This window comes from Orycteropus afer, unplaced genomic scaffold (assembly GCF_000298275.1).
Source record: "Orycteropus afer afer isolate SDZICR_OR568_19922 unplaced genomic scaffold, OryAfe1.0 scaffold00481, whole genome shotgun sequence".
NCBI lineage: Eukaryota > Metazoa > Chordata > Mammalia > Tubulidentata > Orycteropodidae > Orycteropus > Orycteropus afer.
Window position 1 is genome coordinate 731774 of NW_006922068.1, and position 23043 is coordinate 754816.

The 23043-nt window shown below is 39.7% G+C and overlaps 1 protein-coding gene across 1 annotated transcript in view; it reads right to left on the reverse strand.

Annotated features, from left to right (window-relative positions):
- Positions 1-379: 379 nt before the first annotated feature.
- FAM107B (family with sequence similarity 107 member B) overlaps positions 380-23043 on the reverse strand; it is a 364667-nt gene continuing 342003 nt past the window's right edge. The window contains exons 3-5 of the mRNA XM_007954913.2: positions 17918-18101; positions 1510-1660; positions 380-496 (exon numbers count right to left, since the gene is read on the reverse strand). Coding sequence (XP_007953104.1) covers positions 380-496; positions 1510-1660; positions 17918-18101 — 452 coding nt within the window. The remainder of the gene's footprint in view (positions 497-1509; positions 1661-17917; positions 18102-23043) is intronic.

Consider the following 23043-nt stretch of genomic DNA (forward strand, 5'->3'; position numbering starts at 1 on the left):
AGGAAAAAGGCTCTGTGCCTCACTAAACTTGGTTTGGAAGAAAAACCAAGTAGTGCAACTCTCAAAAATTTATTCCAGTGTCCTCTTCCTTTTTTACTTTTTTTTAAGTCTCTGAACACGGGTCCATTATCCCAACTTATATGCTGGTCAATGTCCTTCATTTGGCTAATAGGAACTGTAACTGTCACAGGCAGTTTATTCACCCAGAGTGTAAGGGGAGGAAAACCAAAACCAAATCCTTTTTAAAGTAAAAATTTTCTGCTGGCTGGAAATCTCTCCAGGGGCTCTGCCCTGAGATGAAGTGCTGAGGAGGCACCTACAGACATGGCTTCTGTGAGGTGATGGGCTGGGTCACATGAGGTCTCTGGGCTGCCTCAGCCTACGACTCCTGGGCTTGGGCGACTTCTTGGCCTGTTCTCCTGAGATTGCCTTTTACCTTCACAAACTCTGGGGCATTTTCTTGTTCTTCTTGCAATTTCTGCTTCTCAAGTTCAAGCTGAGTAAAATCCAGAAACAAGAGAATTATTTTCAAAAAAACAAGAAGTTTTTCAAAATACTCTCTTTCCAAAGTCCCTAACAACTTCATGTCCTAATCCTCTTCTAGTCTGTTTTTTAAAAAAATATGTCTATTTATACAGGTTCTTAGGTAATTCTAAGGAGCTCTGGTGGTGTATTGCCTAAGGCATCTGACTGCTAACCAGAAGGTTCGTGGTTCAAACTCACTAGCCACTCCATGGAAGAACACTGGGCAATCTACTTCTGTAAAGATTTATTGCCTTGGAAACCCAAAGGGGGTTGCTACGAGTTGGAATCGACTTATTGGAAGTGAGTTAGGTTAGTTTTGGGGTTTTTTTTTTTAGGTAATTCTGCACAGTAGGAAAAAACAAAAAACAAAAAAACACCAATTGGTTGTTATTGCAAACAACCCTAAGATATGACCCAAACCCCAAAGCCATACCAACTGCCACTGAGTCACTTCCAACTCATAGTGGCCTTACAGGACAGAGTAGAACTGTCCCATAGGGTTTCCAGGGCTGTGAATCTTTAGAGAGGCAGACTGCCACATTTTCCTTCCACAGATGGTAGGTTAGAACCACCAGCCTTTTGTTTAGCAGCCAAGCACTTTAACCACTGTGCCACCAGGGCTCTTTAAGAAATGACAAGAATCTGAAAATCAAGACTATGAAAACAATACTGAGATCAATGACACAGTTGCCTTGTATTTTTAATGAAGTTGAATTTCATTACATTGCTTGAAATCCCAACACTCTGCTGTGGATTCAACAATATTTTCCTATTTTGATTTTGTCTACTGGATCTCCATTCGGAGATCCTCAATAGAATCCTTGTCATCCTTAAACGTGTTTTATCTCATTTGCTAACATTTCATCTCAGATCTTCCTTTCATGGTATAAACATTTACATTTGACATGTCTGGTAAATCCTGCTGGCACCAACATTCTTAGTTCTCAGTACAAAAAAGACAGCCTTTACCCCAATCACCCCTACCTGCTCCAACTTCTGTTGCCGTTTTAATAGTTCTATTTCCAAGTCAGATTTCTTCTTTTGTGCTTCTTCTTCCTTCTGCTTTATTACTTGGTCTCGTTTCCTCTTTTCCATCACTTTCTGTAGTTCTGGTTTATTCTGAGGGGCAAGACCCCTGTGAAAAAGCATTAATAAAACAGTATTTAAAAAAACTGTAATCATATCTTTCATTAATAGAAACTTAATTTAAGGTATCAGCCATAGAAAAGGGGTCTAATAAATTAGCATGATTGCAGTATTTATTACAAAAGCTAACCAGTTAATAGGCTACCATGGTGGTCTCGGAAATTCATAAGCATGAAAGAAAGGGCAAGAGCATCTTCCAAAAGACTATGCAAAATTCATTCAATCAACACTAATGTACCGAAAACCTACTATTGCTAGACACTAGTTTAGACAAAGGAGGCTAGTGAGGGTGGTGGTAGGGAAGGTGGGGAACAAGATGCTCAAACTATGGGTGTAATGAATACTAGATGGAGATGCTCAGAGTAGGAGATGACCCCACCTAGAGTTTTGCAGAAAGCTTTTCAAGATCTAGGCCCTGATTCCATGCACTAAATGCAGCCTACACTCAAGCTGTTACAGAAATTTATACGGCAAAATTACCCTGGAGACCTGTCAGTCCTTCATTGCTCAGATCTGAGAGTGGGTTCTTATACCTCTAAAGGCATGTCCAAGGTTATGTACACTCTACTGAGTGGCAATAGCCCTGATCTTCCTACTCACAGTCTACTGTTCCTTTAACCTAAACCATTTTAGATGCAGAATTTATTATTTATAATGCATGGAAGTCAAGTTTAAGGGAAGAAGTTCTACATTTCTGAAAGATAAATGAAGCTGTCATCATCCTTTCAAAAGGGGGGAAAAAACACCTCAGGCTACTTACTGTTGTTGTTGTTATTCGCCGTCGAGTCGGCCCCGACTCATAGCGACCCCTCCTTGGGTTTCCGAGGCAGTATCACTACGGAAGTAGGATTGCCCAACCTTCCTTCCGAGGAGTGGCTGGTGGGTTTGAACCACCAGCCTTCTGGTTAGCAGTCAAGTGCCTTAGGCACTATGCTACCAGAACTCCTAAAGAGACAGCCTGGCTACCTGGCGGGAAGCAGCCCGGTGGGTTTGAACTGCCAGCCTTGGGTGTGGCAGCTGACTGCCCGAGACCCTGAGGCCATCCCCAGGGGCCCACTACACCACTTGTTGTTGTTGTTGTTGTTATATGCCGTCCAGTCGCCCTGACTCATAGCGACCCCTCCTTGGGTTTCCAAGGCAGTATCACTACGGAAGTAGGATTGCCCAACCTTCCTTCCGAGGAGTGGCTGGTGGGTTTGAACCGCCAGCCTTCTGGTTAGCAGTCAAGTGCCTTAGGCACTATGCTACCAGAGCTCCCATGGCTACTTACTAGCAAACATCTAAAATGCTGAGGCAAGTCAAGTGAAAGACATTCACTAGCATCTCCTGAAGCAGGATTTCAGATCACATTTAATTGTTAGCTAAACCAAAGAAGAGTCGATTGGGACCCACAGTGACCCTATAAGGGCAGAGTACAACTGCCCCATAGGACTTTTAACACTGTAATCTTTATGGAAGCAGGCTGCTCCATCTTTCTCCTGCAGAGAACCACCAACCTTTTGGTAGCAGCAGATGCTTAACCACTACACCACTTGTTGTTGCTGTTATGTGCCATCGAGTCGGACCTGACTCATAGCGACCCCTCCTTGGGTTTCCCAGGCAGTATCACTATGGAAGTAGACTGCCCCATCTTCCTTCCCAGGAGTGGCTGGTGGGTTTGAACCACCAGCCTTCTGATTAGCAGTCAAATGCCTTAGGCACTATGCTACCAGAGCTCCCACTACACCACTAGGGTTCTTCAATTGTTAGCTAGGATTCTCCTTTCCTCTATTTCCTCCACCATTTTCTTGGATTTCTCCAGTCCAGGCTGTTAAAAGTGTTGGCTTAGCCAGCCTACCTCTTCCTCACTGCCTTAATTACATTAACCAGTCTCCACCAGCTCACAAACTTTTTCAACTTAATATTAAAACTTACCAAGAGCATTTAAAATAGAAATGAAAAAAAAAAAACAAACACAGAACACAAAAAATGCTATAAATTTCAGACAGCACAGAGCGTAAGTGTAAGCTATAGAAGTAGATTGCCCAATCTTCCTTCCAAAAAGTGGCTGGCAAGTTTGAACCACCAGCCTTCTGGTTAGCAGTCAAATGCCTTAGGCACTATGCCACCAGAGCTCCCAAAGTATGGTTAACTGCACATATTCATGCATACCCATACAACATTCACTTTAACTGTAGGTACTCACATGTACACATGTTCTCTTAAATACACAGCAACTCACGTTTTTATGGACTGCAGGAAACAAGCACTGCTGAAGCACCCTATGACTCAAAGATGGACACGCCCCCACCTCCATCCCCCACCCACACGTTCTGCTCTTCCTGATGATGACAGCTAGTTTTTCAATCAAGGACGTCTACTTTGGTGGTTGTTCTCTAAACTACATGAATCAATTAATGTGACTAATCAACTTGGAGTCATTGAATGACTGTTAAATAATTTCAGAAATACTTGCTCTGGTTGTAAGAAATTCAACATCATACCACTTCAGTATCTTTCAAGTTAACACTATCACATCTGCATGCTAATCCTTACTTTGGGAGCTCTGGTGGCATAGTGCCTAAGGCATTTGAACTGCGGTTCAAACCCACCAGCCACTCCTCGGAAAGAAGGCTGGGCAATCTACTTCCGTGGTGATACCACCTCGGAAACTCAAGGAGGGGTCACTATGAGTCGGATCCAACTCTACAGCAGTGATTTTTTTTTTTTAAATCCTTAATTTTTGACTGTCCTTGCTTTTGTTAGGTACCCTCGAGTGGAATCTGACTCACAGTGACCCAGTGTGACAGAGTGGATCTGCCCCACAGCATTTCCTAGGCTGTTATCTTTACAGGACAGATTGCCAGGTCTTTTCTCCCAGGGAGGCTGGGTGGGTTCAAACTGCCAGCATTTGACAGCTCAGTTAGCAGCTAAACACTTAACCATTTAACCACCATGGCTCCTTCTTACTTGCACACTTCCTGGTTTTACTATAATTATGTTTTTTTAAAAAAAATCTAGCATTTTTCTTACCTACCTTTTTTTTTTTTTTAAATCACATGAAGAAACGTTCAGGTCAGTATTGCTTACAATGTAAAGGTCAATATATTTCATCACTGAACATAAAGAGCACACAAAGTACTCAATATATATATATATATATATATATATGTCCCTCCTTTCCCAATTTTCACTAGCAGGACTTTTGGTTAAAATGAAATAAATTTAATTCAGTCAAGTCTCCAGTGAACAAAACAGGCAGGTCACTTTTGTGATTTAATTATTGTTTGTTTCAGATATTAAATGCCATGGGAGGGGGAAGAAACATAGAAAGAATATTCCGGAAATTAAATGTTTCATCAGTTCACTAAAAGATGTTTATGAGTACTTCAACTGTTCAAAAGAAATTTTGTTTTAAAACAATCTGAGTAAAGACACATTCAGTTTCATGACTGTTATAAGCCTCAGTATGATGCTACAAAAAATCAAGAGATTCAAATTTTAGGATTAAGAATTTAGCTATCTGCATAATTTAAATTTCAAACATTTTTCTTTCTCTGTATTTCACTGGCAAAATTAACTTCAACTGTTATTAAATTCTTCTGTATTATGCAAAAGCTGCTGAACAAACTCTGATAGATGACACATTAATCTGACATTCTATGGCAACATCTTAATGGGTTTAACTATTATGCAGTATTCATTTTCTGTTCAAAGATTTTCACACAATGGTGACAGTGAGATAAAATATTTAGTAACAGGAAGCTCAGGAAAATGGTGGTTATATGATAAATGCTCTGCACTGAGAACAGCCTAGAATTCATAAAAATTGTGTTAATATTTTATTATGGTGGATCACTTAACTTTTCACACTCAACGTAAAAAGTCAAGCACTGCCCACATGATCCTCTAAGTCTGAAAATGGATCTGACTGGCAAAGATATTGTCAACAGATTGAAATAAGTTTCTCCAAATTTTGTAACAATTACAGTATCATTCCCTTCCATGAGAACAGCAGATTCTCTTTAATCAATTCTGACATATGCAACTACTGAGTAATGTCAATACCTAGATGACTGACGAATGCTCAAACCCTGGCAGCTTTATACTACTCAAGCCAACTGTTATTCCTGAGTCAGCCTTGTGGACATGGATCTGTGACTATTATAGTGGGCAGAGTCAATTTTGAAAATTATAAAATGAACACATGCTCTTTGCAAAAAAGAAAGTCAAGTAACACATATTTGTCTATAAAATAGAAAGCAAAAGCACATTCAGCCTCCCCCTACTATTACACAAATCATGGGAGCACCATTTACAGTGTATTCTATTGAACAGTGTCTCCCAAAATTGTACAAGATAGAAGCCCTGTCCCATCAACCCCTTCCCATTCCTGTACCCAGAGAAGCCTGTTATTAACAGTCTGGCTTACATTCCTCCACACCTTCTGTGCCTATATGACCACAAAGCCCTTCCTCAAACTTCTTTCACAGTCCATCACAGTACAGAAGTGCCATAATTTTACCACTCCCCTAAATGACCAACATTTAGATTGCTCCCATTTTTTTTTCACTGTTAAAAACAATGAGGCAATGAATTTCCTTGTCCATTTATATTTGCACTATTATACAAGTATTTCTATTCACTAGACCCATAGAAGTAAAACTGCTGGCTAAGCATTAGTACTATTTTACTTTTTTAATTGTGATTTGGGTGAAAGTTTACAGAGCAAATTCACCTACCATACACAGTTCACACACACATTGTCTCATGACATTGACTACAATTTACCTCAATGCAACAGCTCCCCTCCCACTTCCTCACGATAGTTACCTCTTCCCTCCATGTACTCCTGTCCCCTGTGTTGTCTCCCTTGCATAAACAGCCCCTTTCTCCCATGATTGTTCTCTCCAAGGAATGTATCTACCTCAGGTACAGTTCAGCTCATATGCCTGTCTTTTGTTTGGCTGGAAGCCACAAGTGTGGGTTAAATTCCAGATCTGAAGGGCAGCTAGGGATCATAGTCTCGGTGGTTCCACCAGGCTCTATCAGACCAACAAACCTGCCCCCCCTCCTTTTCCCCAAAAGATTTTGAGTTTTCTTCCACATTGTTTTCCCTCTCTACCCAGGATCTCCTACATAGATCCCCTTCCAAGTCATTGACAGTGGTAGCCGGGCAGCATCTAGTTCTTCTGGTCTCATAGTCCTACAGGATGAGGATTGCATGGCATACCAGTCATGAGGACTAATTGTTTCCATGAATCTTTGGTTTTCTTCATTCTTCTTTTCTCTGGACGAGGACAGACCCATCGTTGCATCTAGATGGCAGCTTGCAAGCTTTTAAGATCCCAGTCACTACTCGACAAAATAGGAGGTGGAACAATGTTTTGTGCAGTATGTTATGCCAATTGAGCTTGATGTCCCCTGCAACTATGGTTCTGAGCCCACAGGTTCAACTACTTGCTCCCTCTGGGTAGCTGGCTGTGATCAAGAAGTGACTACAACCTTGTCCCTTGTCAGCTCTACTATACTCCTGGGAATTCTTACAAAACATACAAATACACTTGTAGAATCATTGTCTGCCAACCCTATACATGATCTTGGGTACACTCCCTGCTGCATAGACATACCTAATAGTTCAGCCTGCCCACCCATCTATCCACCCAGATACCCGTGTTTGCCTTCACTGACAATGCAGTACTGTACATGCAAAAGGGTTCATCTTTGTTGTTTGCACCTCCCATGTACCTCTCTCTGTCTTCCTCTTCCTCAATGCCACCATGTTGATCACTCATATTTGGTACACTGCCCTTCTCTTCACCCAAATCAATACTTATCTCTACCTATCTGACAATGCTCCCTACCCTACCCTCCCACCTGGTACCCAACAAAGAAAATTTCCTTTCATATATAAACCGTTTCTTGACTTTTACAATAACAGACTAATACAATATTTGTCCTTCTGTGATTGACTTATTTCACTCAGCATGCCTCCAAGTTCATCCATGTTATGTGATGTTTTGCAGATGCTACATTATTCTTTAGGGTTGCATAGTATTTCATTGTGTGTATGTACCGTAGTTTGGTTATCCATTCCTCAGTTTATGGACACCTAGGTTGTTTCCAACTTTTTGCTATTGTAAATAGTGCTGCGATGACATGGTTGTGCACATATCTGTTGTCATGGCTCTCACTTCTTTAAGATATACACCTAGTAATGGAATGGCTGGATCAAATGGTATTTCTATTTCCAATTTTTGAAGGAATCGCCATACTGCTTTCCACAGTGGTTATACCATTTTACAACCCCACCAGCAATGTATGAGAGTCCCAATCTCTTTGTATCCTCTCCATCATTTGTTATTTTGTCTTGTTGAACTTTGCTGCTAGTGCTGGGGCAAGATGATATCTCATTGTCACTATTTCACATTTTTATATGTACTGCCAAAATACCTTCCAGAAAGGCTGCAACAATTTATATTCCTATGACCAGTGTGTGAAATGAACAGGTAACTTTTAAAGGAATACTTCACACTTCACATACCACTAAATATATTTGGGGCAGAGTGGAAAAGTCCATGTTCATCCCACCCCCAACTTAGCTCCATGCACACTTAAATCCACAAGAAGATTTCCTATTCATCTGTGAGAGCACTTAGCCAGAAATAAGGTTTGGCTCAAATCGTAACAAAACCTGCTCCAACAGCTTTTGGCCTAATTTTTTTCAAGGAGGTGTTAGTGGTGTGCATTTGGATTTCGCCCTTTTCCTTTCATCTAGTTTGGACTAACTCACATTTTTTGCTTACCTATTATTATCTGCATGGATACAAATGGAAGTTCTTCTATCATGTATCACTTATCATTAGGTGTCGTTGAGTCAGTTTCGACTCATGGTGAACCTATGTACAAAAGAACAAAACACTGCCCAGTGCTGCGCCATCCTCACCACCTTTGCTACTCTTGAGCCTATCATCACAGCCACTGTGTCAATTCATCTCATTGAAGATCTTCTCCTTTATCACTGGCCCTCTACTGTACCAAGCATAATATCCTTCTCCAGGGACAGGTCACTCCTAATAACAAGACCAAAGTACAAGAGACAAAGTCTAACCATTCTCACTTCTAAGCAGCATTCCGGCAGTACTTCTTCCAAGGCAGATCTGTTCATTCTTCTGGCAGTTCACGGGATTTTCAGTATTCTTCATCAACACAATAATTCAAAGGCATCAGCTCTTCTATGGTACTCCTTATTTATTGACCAGCTTTCACATACATGTGAGGCTACTGAAAAGACAATGCCTTGGGCCAGGCGCACCTTAGTATTCAAAGTGACATCATTGCTCTTTAACACTGTAAAGAGATCTTCTGCAGCAGATTTGTCTAATGAAATACATCCTTTGATTTCTTGACTGCTGTTTCCATGGGCAGTGACTGTGGATCCAGGTAAAATGAAATCCTTGACAACTTCAATCTTTTCTCCACTAGTCATGATGGTGGTTACTGGTCCAGTTGTGAGGATTTTTGTTTTCTTTATGTTGAGATGTAATCCATACTGAAGGCTATAGTTTTGGATATTCATCAGCAAGTGCTTCAGGTCATCTTTGCTTTCAGCAAGGAAGGCTGTGTCATCTCCATATCACAGGTTGTTAATGAGTCTTCTTCTAATCTTGATGTTTCATTCTTCATATAGTCCAGTTTCTCAGATTATGTGTTCAGCATACATACTGAATAAGTATGGTGAAAGGATACAACCCTGACACACACCTTTCCTGATATTAAGCCATGCAGTATTTCCTTGTTCTGTTAGAACAACTGCCTCTTGGTCTATGTATAGGATGCTCACGAGCACAGTTCTATGTTCTAGAATTTCCATTCTATGCAATGTTATCCATAACTTGTTAAGATCCATACAGTCAAATGCCTTTGCATAGTCAATAAAGAACAGGTAAACATCTTTCTGGTATTCTTTGCTTTCAGTCAAGATCTATCTGATATCAGTAATGGTATCAGATATCCATTACTGATATCTGATATCAGTAATGATATTCCATGTCCTCTTCTGAATCTGGCTTATATTTCTGGCAGTACCCTGTCAACATAATGCTGCAACTATTTTTTAATTATCTTCAACAAAATTTTACTTGCATGAAATTTTAATGATATTGTTTGATAATTTCTCTATTCCATTGGGCCACCTAGAGCAGCTCTGGTCAAAGCATTCAGCTGCTAACCAAAAGGTCAGCAGTTTGAACCCACCAGCTGCTCCACGGAGGCAGTTCTAATCTGTCCTAAAGGATCGCTATGAGTGTTGGCAGTGAGTTTGGCTTTGGTTTGGTTGGATCACCTTTCTTTGGAATGGGCACAAATATGGATCTCCTCTAGTCAGTTGGCCAAGTAGCTGTCTCCCAAATTTCTTGGAATAAACAAGTGAGCACTTCTAGCATTGCATCCATTTACTGAAACATCTCAATGGGTATTGATTCTGGGGCCTTGTTTTTTTTGACAAGTCCTTTAGTGCAGCTTAGACTTCTTCCTTCAATATGATTGGTTCTTGATCATATGCTATCTCCTGAAATGGCTGAGTGTCAACCAATTCTTTTTGGTACAGTGGCTCTGTGTATTCCTTCCATCTTCTTTTGATGCTTCCTGCATCATTCAATATTTTGCCCATGGAATTCTTCAATATTGCAACTTAAGGCCAAAATTTTTTCTGTTATTTCAGCTTGATAAATGCCTAGTAGGTTCTTCCCTTTTGGTTTTCTAATTCTAGGTCTTTGTACATTTCATTATAATACTTTACTTTGTCTTCTCAAACTGTCATCTGAAATTTTCTATTCAGCTCTTTTATTTCATAATTTCTTAATTCACTTTTGCTCCTCTATGTTCAAGAGCAAGTTTCAGAGTGTCCTCTGAGATCCATTTTTGTCTCTTCTTCCTTTCCCATCTTTTTAATGACCTTTTCTTATCTCCATGTGTGATGTGTTCTTGATGTCATCCCACAACTCATCTGGTCTTCAATCACTGGTGTTCAATGCATCAAATCTATTCTTGAGATGGTCTCTAAATTCAGGTGGGACACAATTAAGGTTGTATTTTGGCTCTCATGGACTTGTTTTACTATTCTTCAGCTTCAATGTGAACTTCCATATAAGCAATTGATGGTCTGTTCTACAGTCAGCTCCTGGCCTTGTTTTGACTGATGACACTGAACTTCCCCATTGCTTCTTTCCATAGAGGTGGTCAATTTGATTCCTGTATATTCCAGGACCTATATGTAGGTCCATATGTATAGTTCCCATTTACGTTGCAATGAATAAGCCGTTGGTTTTTCAAAATTCTATCATGTGGTCTCCAGAGTTATTTCTATCACTAAGGCTGTATTTTCCAACTACCAAAGCTGCTTCTTTGTTTCCAACTTCAGCACTCCAAACACCAATAATTATCAATACGTGTTGATTGCATGTTTGGTCAATTTCAGAATGCAGAAGGTGGTAAAAATCTTCAATTTCTTCATCTTTGAAGAGTTGGTGTGCATATGTGAATAACAGTAGTAACAACTGGTCTTCCTTATTGCAGAGTATGGATAATATCCTATCACTGACAGCAATGTATTTCAGTATTGATGCTGAAATGTTCTTTTTGATGATGAATGTGAGGCCATTCTATTTTCTTCATAGAAACCTTCAATATTGCAACTAGAGGCTGGAATTTTTTCTTCAGCTTTTTCAGCTTGAGAAATGCTGTGCATGCTCTTCCCTTTTGGGTTTCTAACTCCAGGTCTTTGTACATTTTGTTATAATACTTTACTTTGTCTTCTCGTGCCATCCTTTGAAATCTTCTGTTCAGATCTTTTGCTTCATCATTTCAATTCACATTTGAGTCTTTTCAGACATTCACTTTGGTCTTTTCTTCCTTTCCTAACTTTTTAATAACTTTTTGCTTTCTTCATGTATGATTTTCTTGATGTCATCTCACAACTCATCTAGTCTTTGGTCATTGGTGTAAAAGGCATCAAATCTATTCTTCAGCTGGTTTCTAAATTCAGGTGGTATATACACTATGAGTCGGGGCCGACTTGACGGCAAACAACAACAACAACAACATACACAAGGTCATATTTTGTTTCTTCTGGATTTGCTTTGATTTTCTTCAGCTTCAACTTCAACTTGCATACAAACAACTGATGGTCAGTTCCAAAGTTGGCCTGTGGCCTTATTCTGACTAATGAGATTGAGCTTCTCCATATTCTCTTTCCACAGATACAGTTGATTGATTTGATTTCTGTAGTGAGGTCTATGTGTGTATAGCTGACATTATGTTATTGAGAAAGGTATCTGCAATGAATAAGTCACTGGTCTTGCAAAGTTCTATCACACAATTTCCTGCATCACTTCAATCACCAAAGGCCACAGTTTCCAACTATGAAAGCGGCTTCTTTGTTTCCACCTTTTGCATTCTAATCACCAGTAATTATTAATACATCTTGATTGCATGTTGGTCAATTTCAGACTGCAGAAGTTTGTAAAAATCTTCAATTTCTCCATCCTTGGCTTTAGTGATTGATGCATAAATTTGAATCACAGTCATATTAACTTCCCTGTAAAGTCACTGCCATCGAGTCGCATTGACTCATAGTGACCTCTCCTTGGATTTCTGAGGTGATATCACTATGGAAGTAAATTGCCCAATCTTCCTTCCAAGGAGTGGCTGGTGGGTTTGAAACACTAGCCTTCTGGTTAGCAGGCAAATGTCTTAGGCACAACGCTACCAGACGGATGGATATCATCCTATTGCTGACAGCACTGTACTTCAGGATAGATATTGAAATGTTCTTTTAATGATGAATATGGTTGTCTGATTAAAAATGGCCAATACAAGTTCTTTTCAGTTCACCAAAGCCTAGGATATCAATCTTTATACATTCCATTTCATTTTTGACAACCTCCAATTTTTCTAGATTTATACCTCAGTGACTCCACCTCATTTTGAACTGTGCCACATCAGCAAATGGAGGTTCTGAAAGCTATACCCATCCATGTCATTAGAGTTTCCTTACTGTGGTGGCCTGCCTGTTATGGTGAAGCTGGAAGCTTTACCACTGGTATTTCAAATACCAGCAGGGTCACCCAGGGTGGATAGGTTTCAGTGGAGCTTCCAGACCAAGACAGACAAAGAAGAGGGAAAAAGAGGTTTACTTTTGAAAAAAAATAGCCACTGAAAACCGGTATCACTAGAACTCCTCATATCTTTTTTCATGTTGTACAGCAGCAAGTATTATTAATGAGCTATTTGTCTAGTAAAGCATGTCAAAAGAAAAATAACTAAAAACACAGGCAACTACAAAGAGCTGACTTTGAAATGTATAAACCAAAGCATCAATTTTACAGAGGTATAAAAAACGGCTATTCTCTTTATAGAGAACTAAATTATATTCTCTAAATTATATTAGAACTTATCTAAAATGTATTAAAAATAGTCTTACTATTGCCTTTAAGGCTTCTTAAACACTGGACTTTCACCTACAAAAAACGCCTCTTTAAATCTGTCTTTTTATGCCATCTAGAACATCTACAGAACCTGACAACCTGACAAAGGATCTTTAACTATATCAGACTTATTATTATTAGCAAACTGTGATCAAATCTGAAGTTAAAGAATTTTAACCTGCAACTAAAACCAAAACAACCAAACTCACTGCCATCAAGTTGATTCCAACTCATAGTGACCCCCATTGGGTTTGCAAGGCAGTCAATTTTTACAGACATACATTGGCCCATCTGCCTTCAGTGGAAGAGCTGGTGAGTCTGAACCACCAACCTTCTGGTTTGCAGTCAACTGGCTTAGGCACTACACCACCATCAGGGTCCAAAAGACAATAAATAAAAGGACAATATCATATACTTGAAAGAGCCTAGGTGTCGCTGTCTGAAGACCTATGAGTATTTGTTCTAAGTAATGAGTTTGCAATTTATTTCATGATCACTAAAAACTAACTCTAAAAACTCTTTGAATCAACTACTATAGGGGTTTAAGTCAAATGTATGGCTATTTAGAATAAAAGTACAAGGCTTCATGTTAAAGCTTGTATTGAGTTGATCTCAATTCTGTCATCCTCTCATTTCCCCACACCTTTTCTAACTTTTATTATTACAATATTTGATTATCTCTATAAACTCCCTTAAATTCTTTGTTTATTTCAAATCTTTTATTCCAAAAAAATATCACAGTGTAACCTTGGCAAGATCCTGAAACCCATTACTGAATTTTCTCTTGCTCATATGTCAAAGTGGGATATATCAATGTAACACACAGTATGTTATAAGAAAGATCAATGGATAAGATAGCACATGGGAAGGCCCTTTATAAACTGTAAAAAAGTATGTATTTCATTATAGTACAAACTAGTATAGAATACAGTATGATTATCCTTCACCAAAATACGTATTACTGATGGGGTACTTCCTATTATTTCAGAAATAATTTTTTCCAAAATTTTAGAAATAAAAATCCTACAGTCTCTAAAAAAAGTATATGTGATAGATGATGAATAAAAAGTAAGAAATTGCATGAGAATTTCCACTCTAAGTAAAACCAGTTTTATTTCTAATAAGAGGACCTTATGAAACTAATATTATACCTTGAAAAACCCAAAGATATACAATGAGATATATTCATTTCATTTTGAAACCTGTCTTTTCTCTTTTTTCTTCTCTTTTTTTTAAAATACACTTTTCAAGCCAGACCAAAACTTTCAAGGGGAAAAAGCAATAGGAATTTCCAGATTATGTCACATGGAAAGTGGAAGATAGATGAGACCAACATTTAATTGAACACCTACATATGCCAGGTACCTTAATAGATACTATGCATGCTATTTACTTTAATTTTTTATAAGATATTCTTATTCTCCACTTTATAGATGAAGACACAGACCTCAGAGGTAGGGAACTGGTCCAAAATCATTAAGTGAGGTCAAGTTGAATGGTGAATCAGGATTCAGACCATTTCTCTCTGATCTGAAAGCCCACTGTCCTCTCTATACCGTGGTCCTTGGGGGATATTAGTATTCTCCCAAATCAGTTGAGCTGGGCCTGGCTAAAGAGTCAGCTGTGTAAACACAGAAAAGAAAGCATGGGCCAGAGAAAGATAGAAAGGAGATCTATTTTCATATAATGTGCCTATTGTAAGAAAATTGGAAACAAGACTCCAGTGCAAAAGTCCATAAATTTTACAGAGATATGATTCAGACTACTAAAAATATTTCTGCAGATTTGTAGCTCATACCTTAGAGTAAATTTATTCTGCCAATATTGGTTTTATCTTTTCCTCTATTTTGACTTGGAGTGTTTTTCATTATTTTATATTTAAAAAGAGTCTGAGCTAAAATGTTTATAGAGATCAACCAAGTGCCCACTCTCATTTTACAGATAAGAGAAGTGAAGTCCAAGATAGAAAGGCTATCAGAAAACCCTTCAGTGGCTACGAGACTCTGCTCTAGAGGCTAGAGTATATTAAATTGATAGTCTTCCCACCAAAATGTAGACATGATTTCCCACACAAGACTGCTTCCAAATTCTGTGGCCTATTTACAAACTGATATTGTCCTGTTTTGCTTTGGGCATGATGATTTTTTTTTTTTTTTTTCATTTGTGTGACAAACAAAATAGAAGCTAAGCACACTGAAAAAGGATCAAATTTGCATTTGACTAAATAAACATTAATCTAACAGCACCATAGTATATGCTGGGGATAAAAAGGGATAAGTCATATTCCCACAGTCTATAAGGAGAGATGCATTTACAAAGAGTTCCTGGGGCAGAAGTTAGTTCTGGCATGGATATTCTCAGGAAAGTAAATTGCCACAACATTCCTTCCCAACCATTTTTATTTTTCATTGTGAATTAGGCCTTCCCTCCAAAAGTTAAATGCTTAATTGGTCTGTTTATGTTTTAGTTCAATGTGTCACTCTACCTTTCACCAGGGTTTAGGAAAGAGGTGAATGAGTGATCCATACATACTCCCCCAACACTGAGACCAACTGCTTCATTCTAAAGATCTGAAAATATTTATAAATTAAACTTACTTTTTCCAATTTTTATTATGACTTAGGTGAAAGTTTACAGAGCAAACTCACTTTCCATACAGCAGCTCAAATACACTCTCTCATGACATTGACTACAATTTCCCACAATGCAACAGCTTCCCTCCTACTTCCTCCCCATAGTTACCTCTTCCCTGTGTCCTTCCCTCCCCTGCACTCCTGCCACATGAGCTGTCTCCCTGTGCATACACAGCCCTTCTATTCTCCCATGATTGATCTCTTCAAAGAGTGTATCTCCCTAATGTAAATGTTCAGCTCATATGCCTGTCTTTTGTTTGGCTGGAAGCCACAGGAGTGGGTTCATTTCCAGACACGAAGTGTAGCTAGGGGCCATAGTCTGTGGTTCCATCAGGCTCTATCACACCGGCAAACCTCGTCCTTTTTTTTTTTTCCAATGATTTTGAGTTTTGTTCCACATTGTTCTCCCACTCTATCCAGGATCTCCTACAGAGGTCCCTATCTGAGTGGTTGACAGTGGTAGCCAGGCACCATCTAGTTCTTCTGGTCTCATAGTCATATAGGCTGAGCATCGCATGGTGTACCAGTCACTTGACGAATTGTTTCTATGCATCTTTGGTGTTCTTCATTCGTCTCTGCTCTGGATGATGAGAGACCCATCGTTGCCTCTAGATGGCTGCTTGCAAGCTTTTAAGATCCCAGTCGCTACGCACCAAAGTAGGATGTGGAACAGTGTTTTGGACAGTGCATTATGCCAGTTGAGCTTGATGTCTCCTGTGCCTATGGTCCCAAACACACAGGTCCAACTACTCTCTCCCTCTGGGTAGCTGGCTGTGGCCAAGAAGTGACTACAAGCTTGCCCCTTGACAGCTCTACCATATACCTGGGAATTCTTATAGAACATACAAATATACTTTTAGAAACAATGTCTGCCAACCCTGTACATGGTCTTAGGCACACTCACCCCTGCAGAGACACAATAGTTCAGCCGGTACAACCATCTATTCACCTCTATATATCCATGTTTGCCTTCACTGACCACGTAGTAATGTACATGCAAAAGGGTTCATCTTTATGGTCTGTACCTCCCATGCACCTCTTGCTGACTTCTTCCTCAATGCCACTGTGTTGATCACTCACATTGGGTACACTGCCCTTCTCTTCACCCAAATCAATACCTGTCTCTACCTATCTAACAGTGTTCCCTTCCCTCCCCTCCCACCCTTGGTAACCACCAAAGAAAATTTCCTTAAATCAAGATTACTTTTAATAAAGTAACCTTATATCCTCAGCAATCTCAGTCTACTGGCTCTGCCCACAATCACATAAAAAGTAGAGTATACCTGTCCAGCATTAGAAATTATTTATGGCACAGATGGGGCTCACAAATTGTTTACACAGAAGATGCGAGGTAAATGCATTCTTCCTCTATAAAGAAATTAATAAGAACAGATATGATGATAATAGTCATTTAAAATGCTACTTAAAAATGAACAAACCAAGAGGGGGAAAAAACACACACACACACACACAAGAATGTTATGCATTGTTAAGTCTAAAGTGGCTCTAGAGACTTTTCTCTGTCACTCACTAATGCTAAAAAGCTGGCAGTATTTTCATCTGATTACTACATGTTTCCAAATGTAAAGGAAATATTCAGAGATTTTATAATTTTAAGACTGTATATTTCTCTTCTACTTGGGAGACTCTCTTCCATCTTTAATTAGTCCCTTCCATTAAAAGTTTAAAATATGCACATATTTCAGGAGAAATAGGACTGCAGAGCGCAGAATGTCACTGGGAGTGGCAGCTGTGATTACATGGAGGAGTGACCTGGGTCAAAGATGCTAGAAGAATAAAGAACTCTTAATTTAATATAGAAGGAGCCCTGGTGGTGCAATGGTTAAGTACTCAGTTGCCAACCACAAGGATGGTGGTTAGAACCCACTCAGTGGTTCTGTGGGAGAAAGACCAGCAATCTACTCAGGTAAAGATTACCGTTTAGGAAATCCTATGGGCAGTTCTACTCTATCACATGAGTGAAAATCAAGTTAACGTCACCTAAAAACAACAACAATTAAACATGGTCAGGAAAGGAAAAAAAATCTTTGAAGTCTTTATAAACATAACCAAATTTAAACCCAGTTATCTTAAAAGTCCCCTAAGGACTTCATGCAAGTTTCAACTTTGCTCAAGAAACCATCTTACCTCTTTTGATTCATAAGAAGTTCTCTGTGAAGATCTTGATGGTTCCGGGATGTTTTGACAGGATTGATTAGTTTTTGAGGCCTAATTAGTTCAGGATTGTCATCTTCTATATAATCTGGTTCAGCCATGATGTTTCTTGGAATGAGATATGAGTCCTTGAGTTCAGTATCCTCAAATGAGCTGTCTGAAATAGAAAAATGAGAAATACGCATTTGTAGTCTTTCTTCTAAGACTTCTCTCACAAATGCCAAGGCCCAGTACAAATGTGCGCAGTATAATGTACCAGAAGATGTCACGATCCTGGGTACTTCTGTACTTCATTGACAAATCTGCTAAAGCTTTTTTAAAGTGTATGGGGAGTACAGGGTAAGAGAAGAACGTCCGCATTGTTCTGTGCTGCCTGTGACTAAAACAATGGAGTCATATAACTGGACTAGAGTGTTTGGATGAGTCATGATCAATCACACCTTGAAGTTTCAGGTCATTTAGGATGCTTCCTTCCACAATGTCTATCAATGAATCATAAGCAGCATTGGGTCCTTTATTACTTTCTTCTGCCTCAGTGAATTAGAGTTTGTTTTTTTTTTTTCTTTTTTATATAAATATACAAAAGGAGCTTTGGTGGCATGATGCTTAAGGCATTCAGCTGCTAGCCAAAAGGTCAGTGGTTCAAACACACCACCTTCTCTGAGTGAAAAAGATGAGGTAGTCTGCTTCCATAAAGATTTATAGCCATGGAAACCCAATGGGGCAGATCTTCTTTGTCCTATAAGGTTGCTATGAATTAGAATCAATTCGATGGCAGTGGGTTTCGGATTGGTTTATAAATGTACAAAAACCTGACCCTGCATTGATAACTACAGAGTTTCTAGAGCGCAGAGGAGTGTTCCTTACTCTGTAATGCTATTGGCTGTCCTCCTTCTCCCCTTACTTGAGTGCCTTGTGGGCTGCATCCTATTTGTATCCTTTCAGTTCTTTCCTCAATTGTCCCTTTCTCAGAAGAGGTCTGACCTCCTAACCACCCATTGTGGTTTAAAACCACCATCTCATGCCTACCCCTCAACATTTCCCCACTTTATCCACACTACATATTTTACTGATTTGTAATTGGCTCTCTAGAACATGAGAAGCCCTACTGGCACAGTGGTTAAATGCTCAGCTGCTAATTGAAAGGTCAGTGGTTTGCACCCACCATCTAATCCATAGGAGAAAGATGTGATAGTCTGCTTCTATGAAGATTACAGCCTAGGAAATTTCATAGGGAAGTTCTATTCTGTCCTACAGAGTCACTGAGTCGGTATCAACTCGATGACAACTTGTTTGGCTCTATCCCCAGTGCCTAGAACAGTGTCTGGTACATAATAGGCATTTAGTAATACACTAGTGGAAGGAAGGGAAGGAGGCTGGTTTTCAGCAAGAGCCTATCTTATTCTAGCTTTTTCTGGAGTGGGGAGGAGTGGGAGTTGTTATTGGAGTCTGTCAGAAGGAACAATGTGATGTAGCACTTGGACAAAATCACATAACCTTTCTGGGCCTTGGACTCCTGATCAGTAAGGAACAGATGGTCACCCCTATAGTCCGTTCTCCCCTGTTCAGTTTTTAATTGCTCATTCTATGTTCAAATATGTGTCTCCTCACCAATAAGAGAAGCCCCTGGAGAGCAGGGTGTATGTCCCCTTCTTTCTTATACTCCTGTAGCTAGCTATCTAGGGCAGTGTGTGGTATGTCAAGGGTGTTCCATGAATATATTTTATACTTAGTAAGTCAGAAAAAAAAAAAAATCAGCAGCAGCAAGAGCTAGGAGGAACAAGCCCGGCTGAGCACGCAACTGCAAACAGCCCCTGCTGCAAAGCGCCCAGCTGCTGTAGACCCTTAGGCACATCTCCTGCTGCTGACCTCATCCTTGCTCCCATGCCCCCAAAATAAACCTGGCAAATATTTCAAGATAATTAACACAGCATTTTATGCTTATCTGTCTTTGTATGGCAACACTATTTCCCAAATCAAAAATCAGGCACAGACTCTGACTACTGGGCAGAATACCTGCTATTTGATCTTCCCTAGAAAATCCAGGACACATGATTACTAATTCTCTGGATACTTCTTTGCCCATGGGTTGAATAGGGATCAGAGAATAGGGTAATGGGTACAAGAGAGATTCACATCTGAGTGGGTTCACACCTAGTACTGCCACCCTTCTCCAGAGAAGTTTCACAGTCCTTCCCACCTCTGTGCCCACACAGTGGTGTGTATAATACATCCATCATAGCATGCATCCTAACATCTGGTCACCACTGTCTGTGAGGGCACAACCACTTCTTTCCAGTTTTAAATCCCCAGGCCTAGCACAGTGTCTGGAACATGGAAGAAATGGAATAGATGTTTCTTGAATGAAATTAAACCTGTACTAAAACAAGAAGTGGAGAGGTCCTCCATGAACAAGCTCCTGGGCTGAAGAAAGGGTCTGTTTGTCTGCCCATGCAATCAGTACATTGAGCATACATCTAGGTGAAGAAGAGACAACAGGGACATGTTTCTATGGACACTGGCACACAGGGGTGTAGAGGCTGGAAATAAATGTTTCCTACTAAAATAAAAAAGCCAACAGGTCCAGTGGCAGTCTGCTAAAGTAAAAGCAGGAGTTTGAGTTTCAAAGTTATCAATGATGTTTTCATGAACCTTGAAGTGTCCTCAGACACTAGATGCTGTAGTGTAATGCATCTAGTAGGAAACTCTCAACCAAGTACAACCAAGCCTGCTGCAGCACTTTAGATACAGCACAGGCAGGTACCCAATCTCAGTGATTCTCACCACAACCCTATGAGCAGAAAGCTACAATTCTCAATTCACAGATGATGAACAGACATAAAAGTAACTGGCCTAGGCTTCTATCGCTGGTAGCAGATAGCTGAAACTACAATAAATGCCTTCAATATCAAAGCCTATGTTATGTTGAGCTAACTATGAAGTCTGACATTTTTATAACAAAACCTTTAAAAAAAATTAATGAAAATTATTAGGATGAAAATACCAAAAATAAATTAACTAAAATACATGCATTGCAGGTGTTTCATTCATTTATATATGTTAGGTATAACCACATGATTAAGGCTCCAAATTACTAAATGATAAGATACATATATATATATATATACACATAACAAAATACACCAAACGTTCCTTAAAAGGTATCTGCATTGATCTTTTAAATAAGAATGTCTATAACCTTCACCAATTTGAGAATTACAAAACTTGTGCATGGTGAGTCAGTGACCCTGGCTTTTAAAATGTTGTCTCATCGAAAAATGTGTTCCTCACTTGAAATGCTAAGTATTTATCATGCACACTTCTATGCAGGTACAACTGTCTTTAAAATCAAACAGCAGTTTCATTCCAGGTAATCAGTAGATAAGAAGGTCTGAATACCTCCATAAAAGGATGGGTTTCTCTGCCTTGAACCATGGATAATCACCATGACACCAAATCAAAACAGACCACTGCTCCCTAAGGTCAATATTGCAACAGGGGAGGATACTGATGAAGAGACACAAAGAATGCCCCGCCCACAGCAGCCACACCACTTGTACATTGCACCACCACCACCTACCACATGCCAAGTACCTCCTCCACAGCCACGTCTCCTCCTCTTTCCCCACCTCTCTTCTTCCTCCCCTTCCACTGAGCTCACCTTCCTCCTGCTTCTCTTCCTCTCTCTCCCTTCCTGTGAAGAAGCATAGTATTTGTGACTTCCTGTTTTTCTTAGAAAAACTTGTATTTGGTTGCTACACACGATTCAAGCATCTTTCAAGCTGCTGTAAAAACCTGTTGCAAATATAAACTGCTCACAAACCATTCCTCTCTACTTAAATTGGATGTTCAAAGTGATACACCCTATCACATTTTTCCCGATTACCAAGGTAATATATGTTCACTATAGAATTTTGACAGCCTATTCCTTTTAGGAGCTCTGGTAGCACAGTGCCTAAGGCACCTTGACTGCTAGCCAGCCCGGTTCAAACCCACCAGCCACTCCTCAGAAAGAAGGGTGGACAATCTACTTCTGTAGTAATACCCCCTTGGAAACCCAATGAGGGGTCGCCATGAGTCAGGTCCGACTTGACCGCACATAACAACAACATACAATTTTGAGAAAAACAGAAAAATATGAAGGAAATCAACTATTTGGAATCCTACTGTTTTAAAATATCTGGTGTTATTCTCTTGGTATAATTCCTCTGGGTCCTTCCTCTTTGTGAGAGTATATAAACTAAAGGCAGTGTGGTGCCTAAGGCATTTGACTGCTAACCAGAAGGTTGGCAGTTCAGATGCCCCAGCCACTCCATGGATGGAAGGCTGGGCAATCTACTTCCAGAAAGATTTACCGCCTCAGAAACACAAAAGGGATCGCTGTGAGTTGGGATCGCTATGAGCTGGAATTGACTGGATGACAGTGAGTTTGGTTTTGGTTTATAAACCAAAAAAATCAAACTCACTACCATCGAGTCGATTTTGACTCATTGTGACCCCTCCCATTGGGTTTCCAAGGCTGTAAATCTTTATGGAAGTAGATCTCCCCTTACATAACCCTCTTTACTAGTCCCCATGCTTGCTGGGCATACCCCTGCCCATGGCCTTCGCTAGAGCACAAACAATTATACATTCTTAAACCAGAAAGCAGGGACAAAGCAGGGGCTCAGACTCTAGTGGTGAGAGATAAATGAAAAAAAATAATGAATAAGTAAATTATACAGTATATTAGGAAGTGATTACTGTAACTGGCAATAAAAGTAAAGCAAAGTCAAAGTCAATTATAATTTCAAAGAGGGCAGAGTGGGCCTCACTTAAAGGCTAGAAGGAAATGAGGGTGAGCCATGTGAATACTGGAAGAAAAGCACTAGGACAGAGGGACAAATCCATGGGCAGGGATGTGCCTGACAAGATTGAGGACTGGTAAGGAGGGGAATCTGGAATGCAAAAGTTGGAAACAAAGACGAATCACCAGGAGTTGGAAAATTTGGCCTTGGTGACAGAAATAATGCTGGAACTCGTATGGTAGAATTTTGCAAGACCAACGACTTGTTCATTGCAAAGACCTTTTTTCAACAACACAAACGGAGGCTGTACAC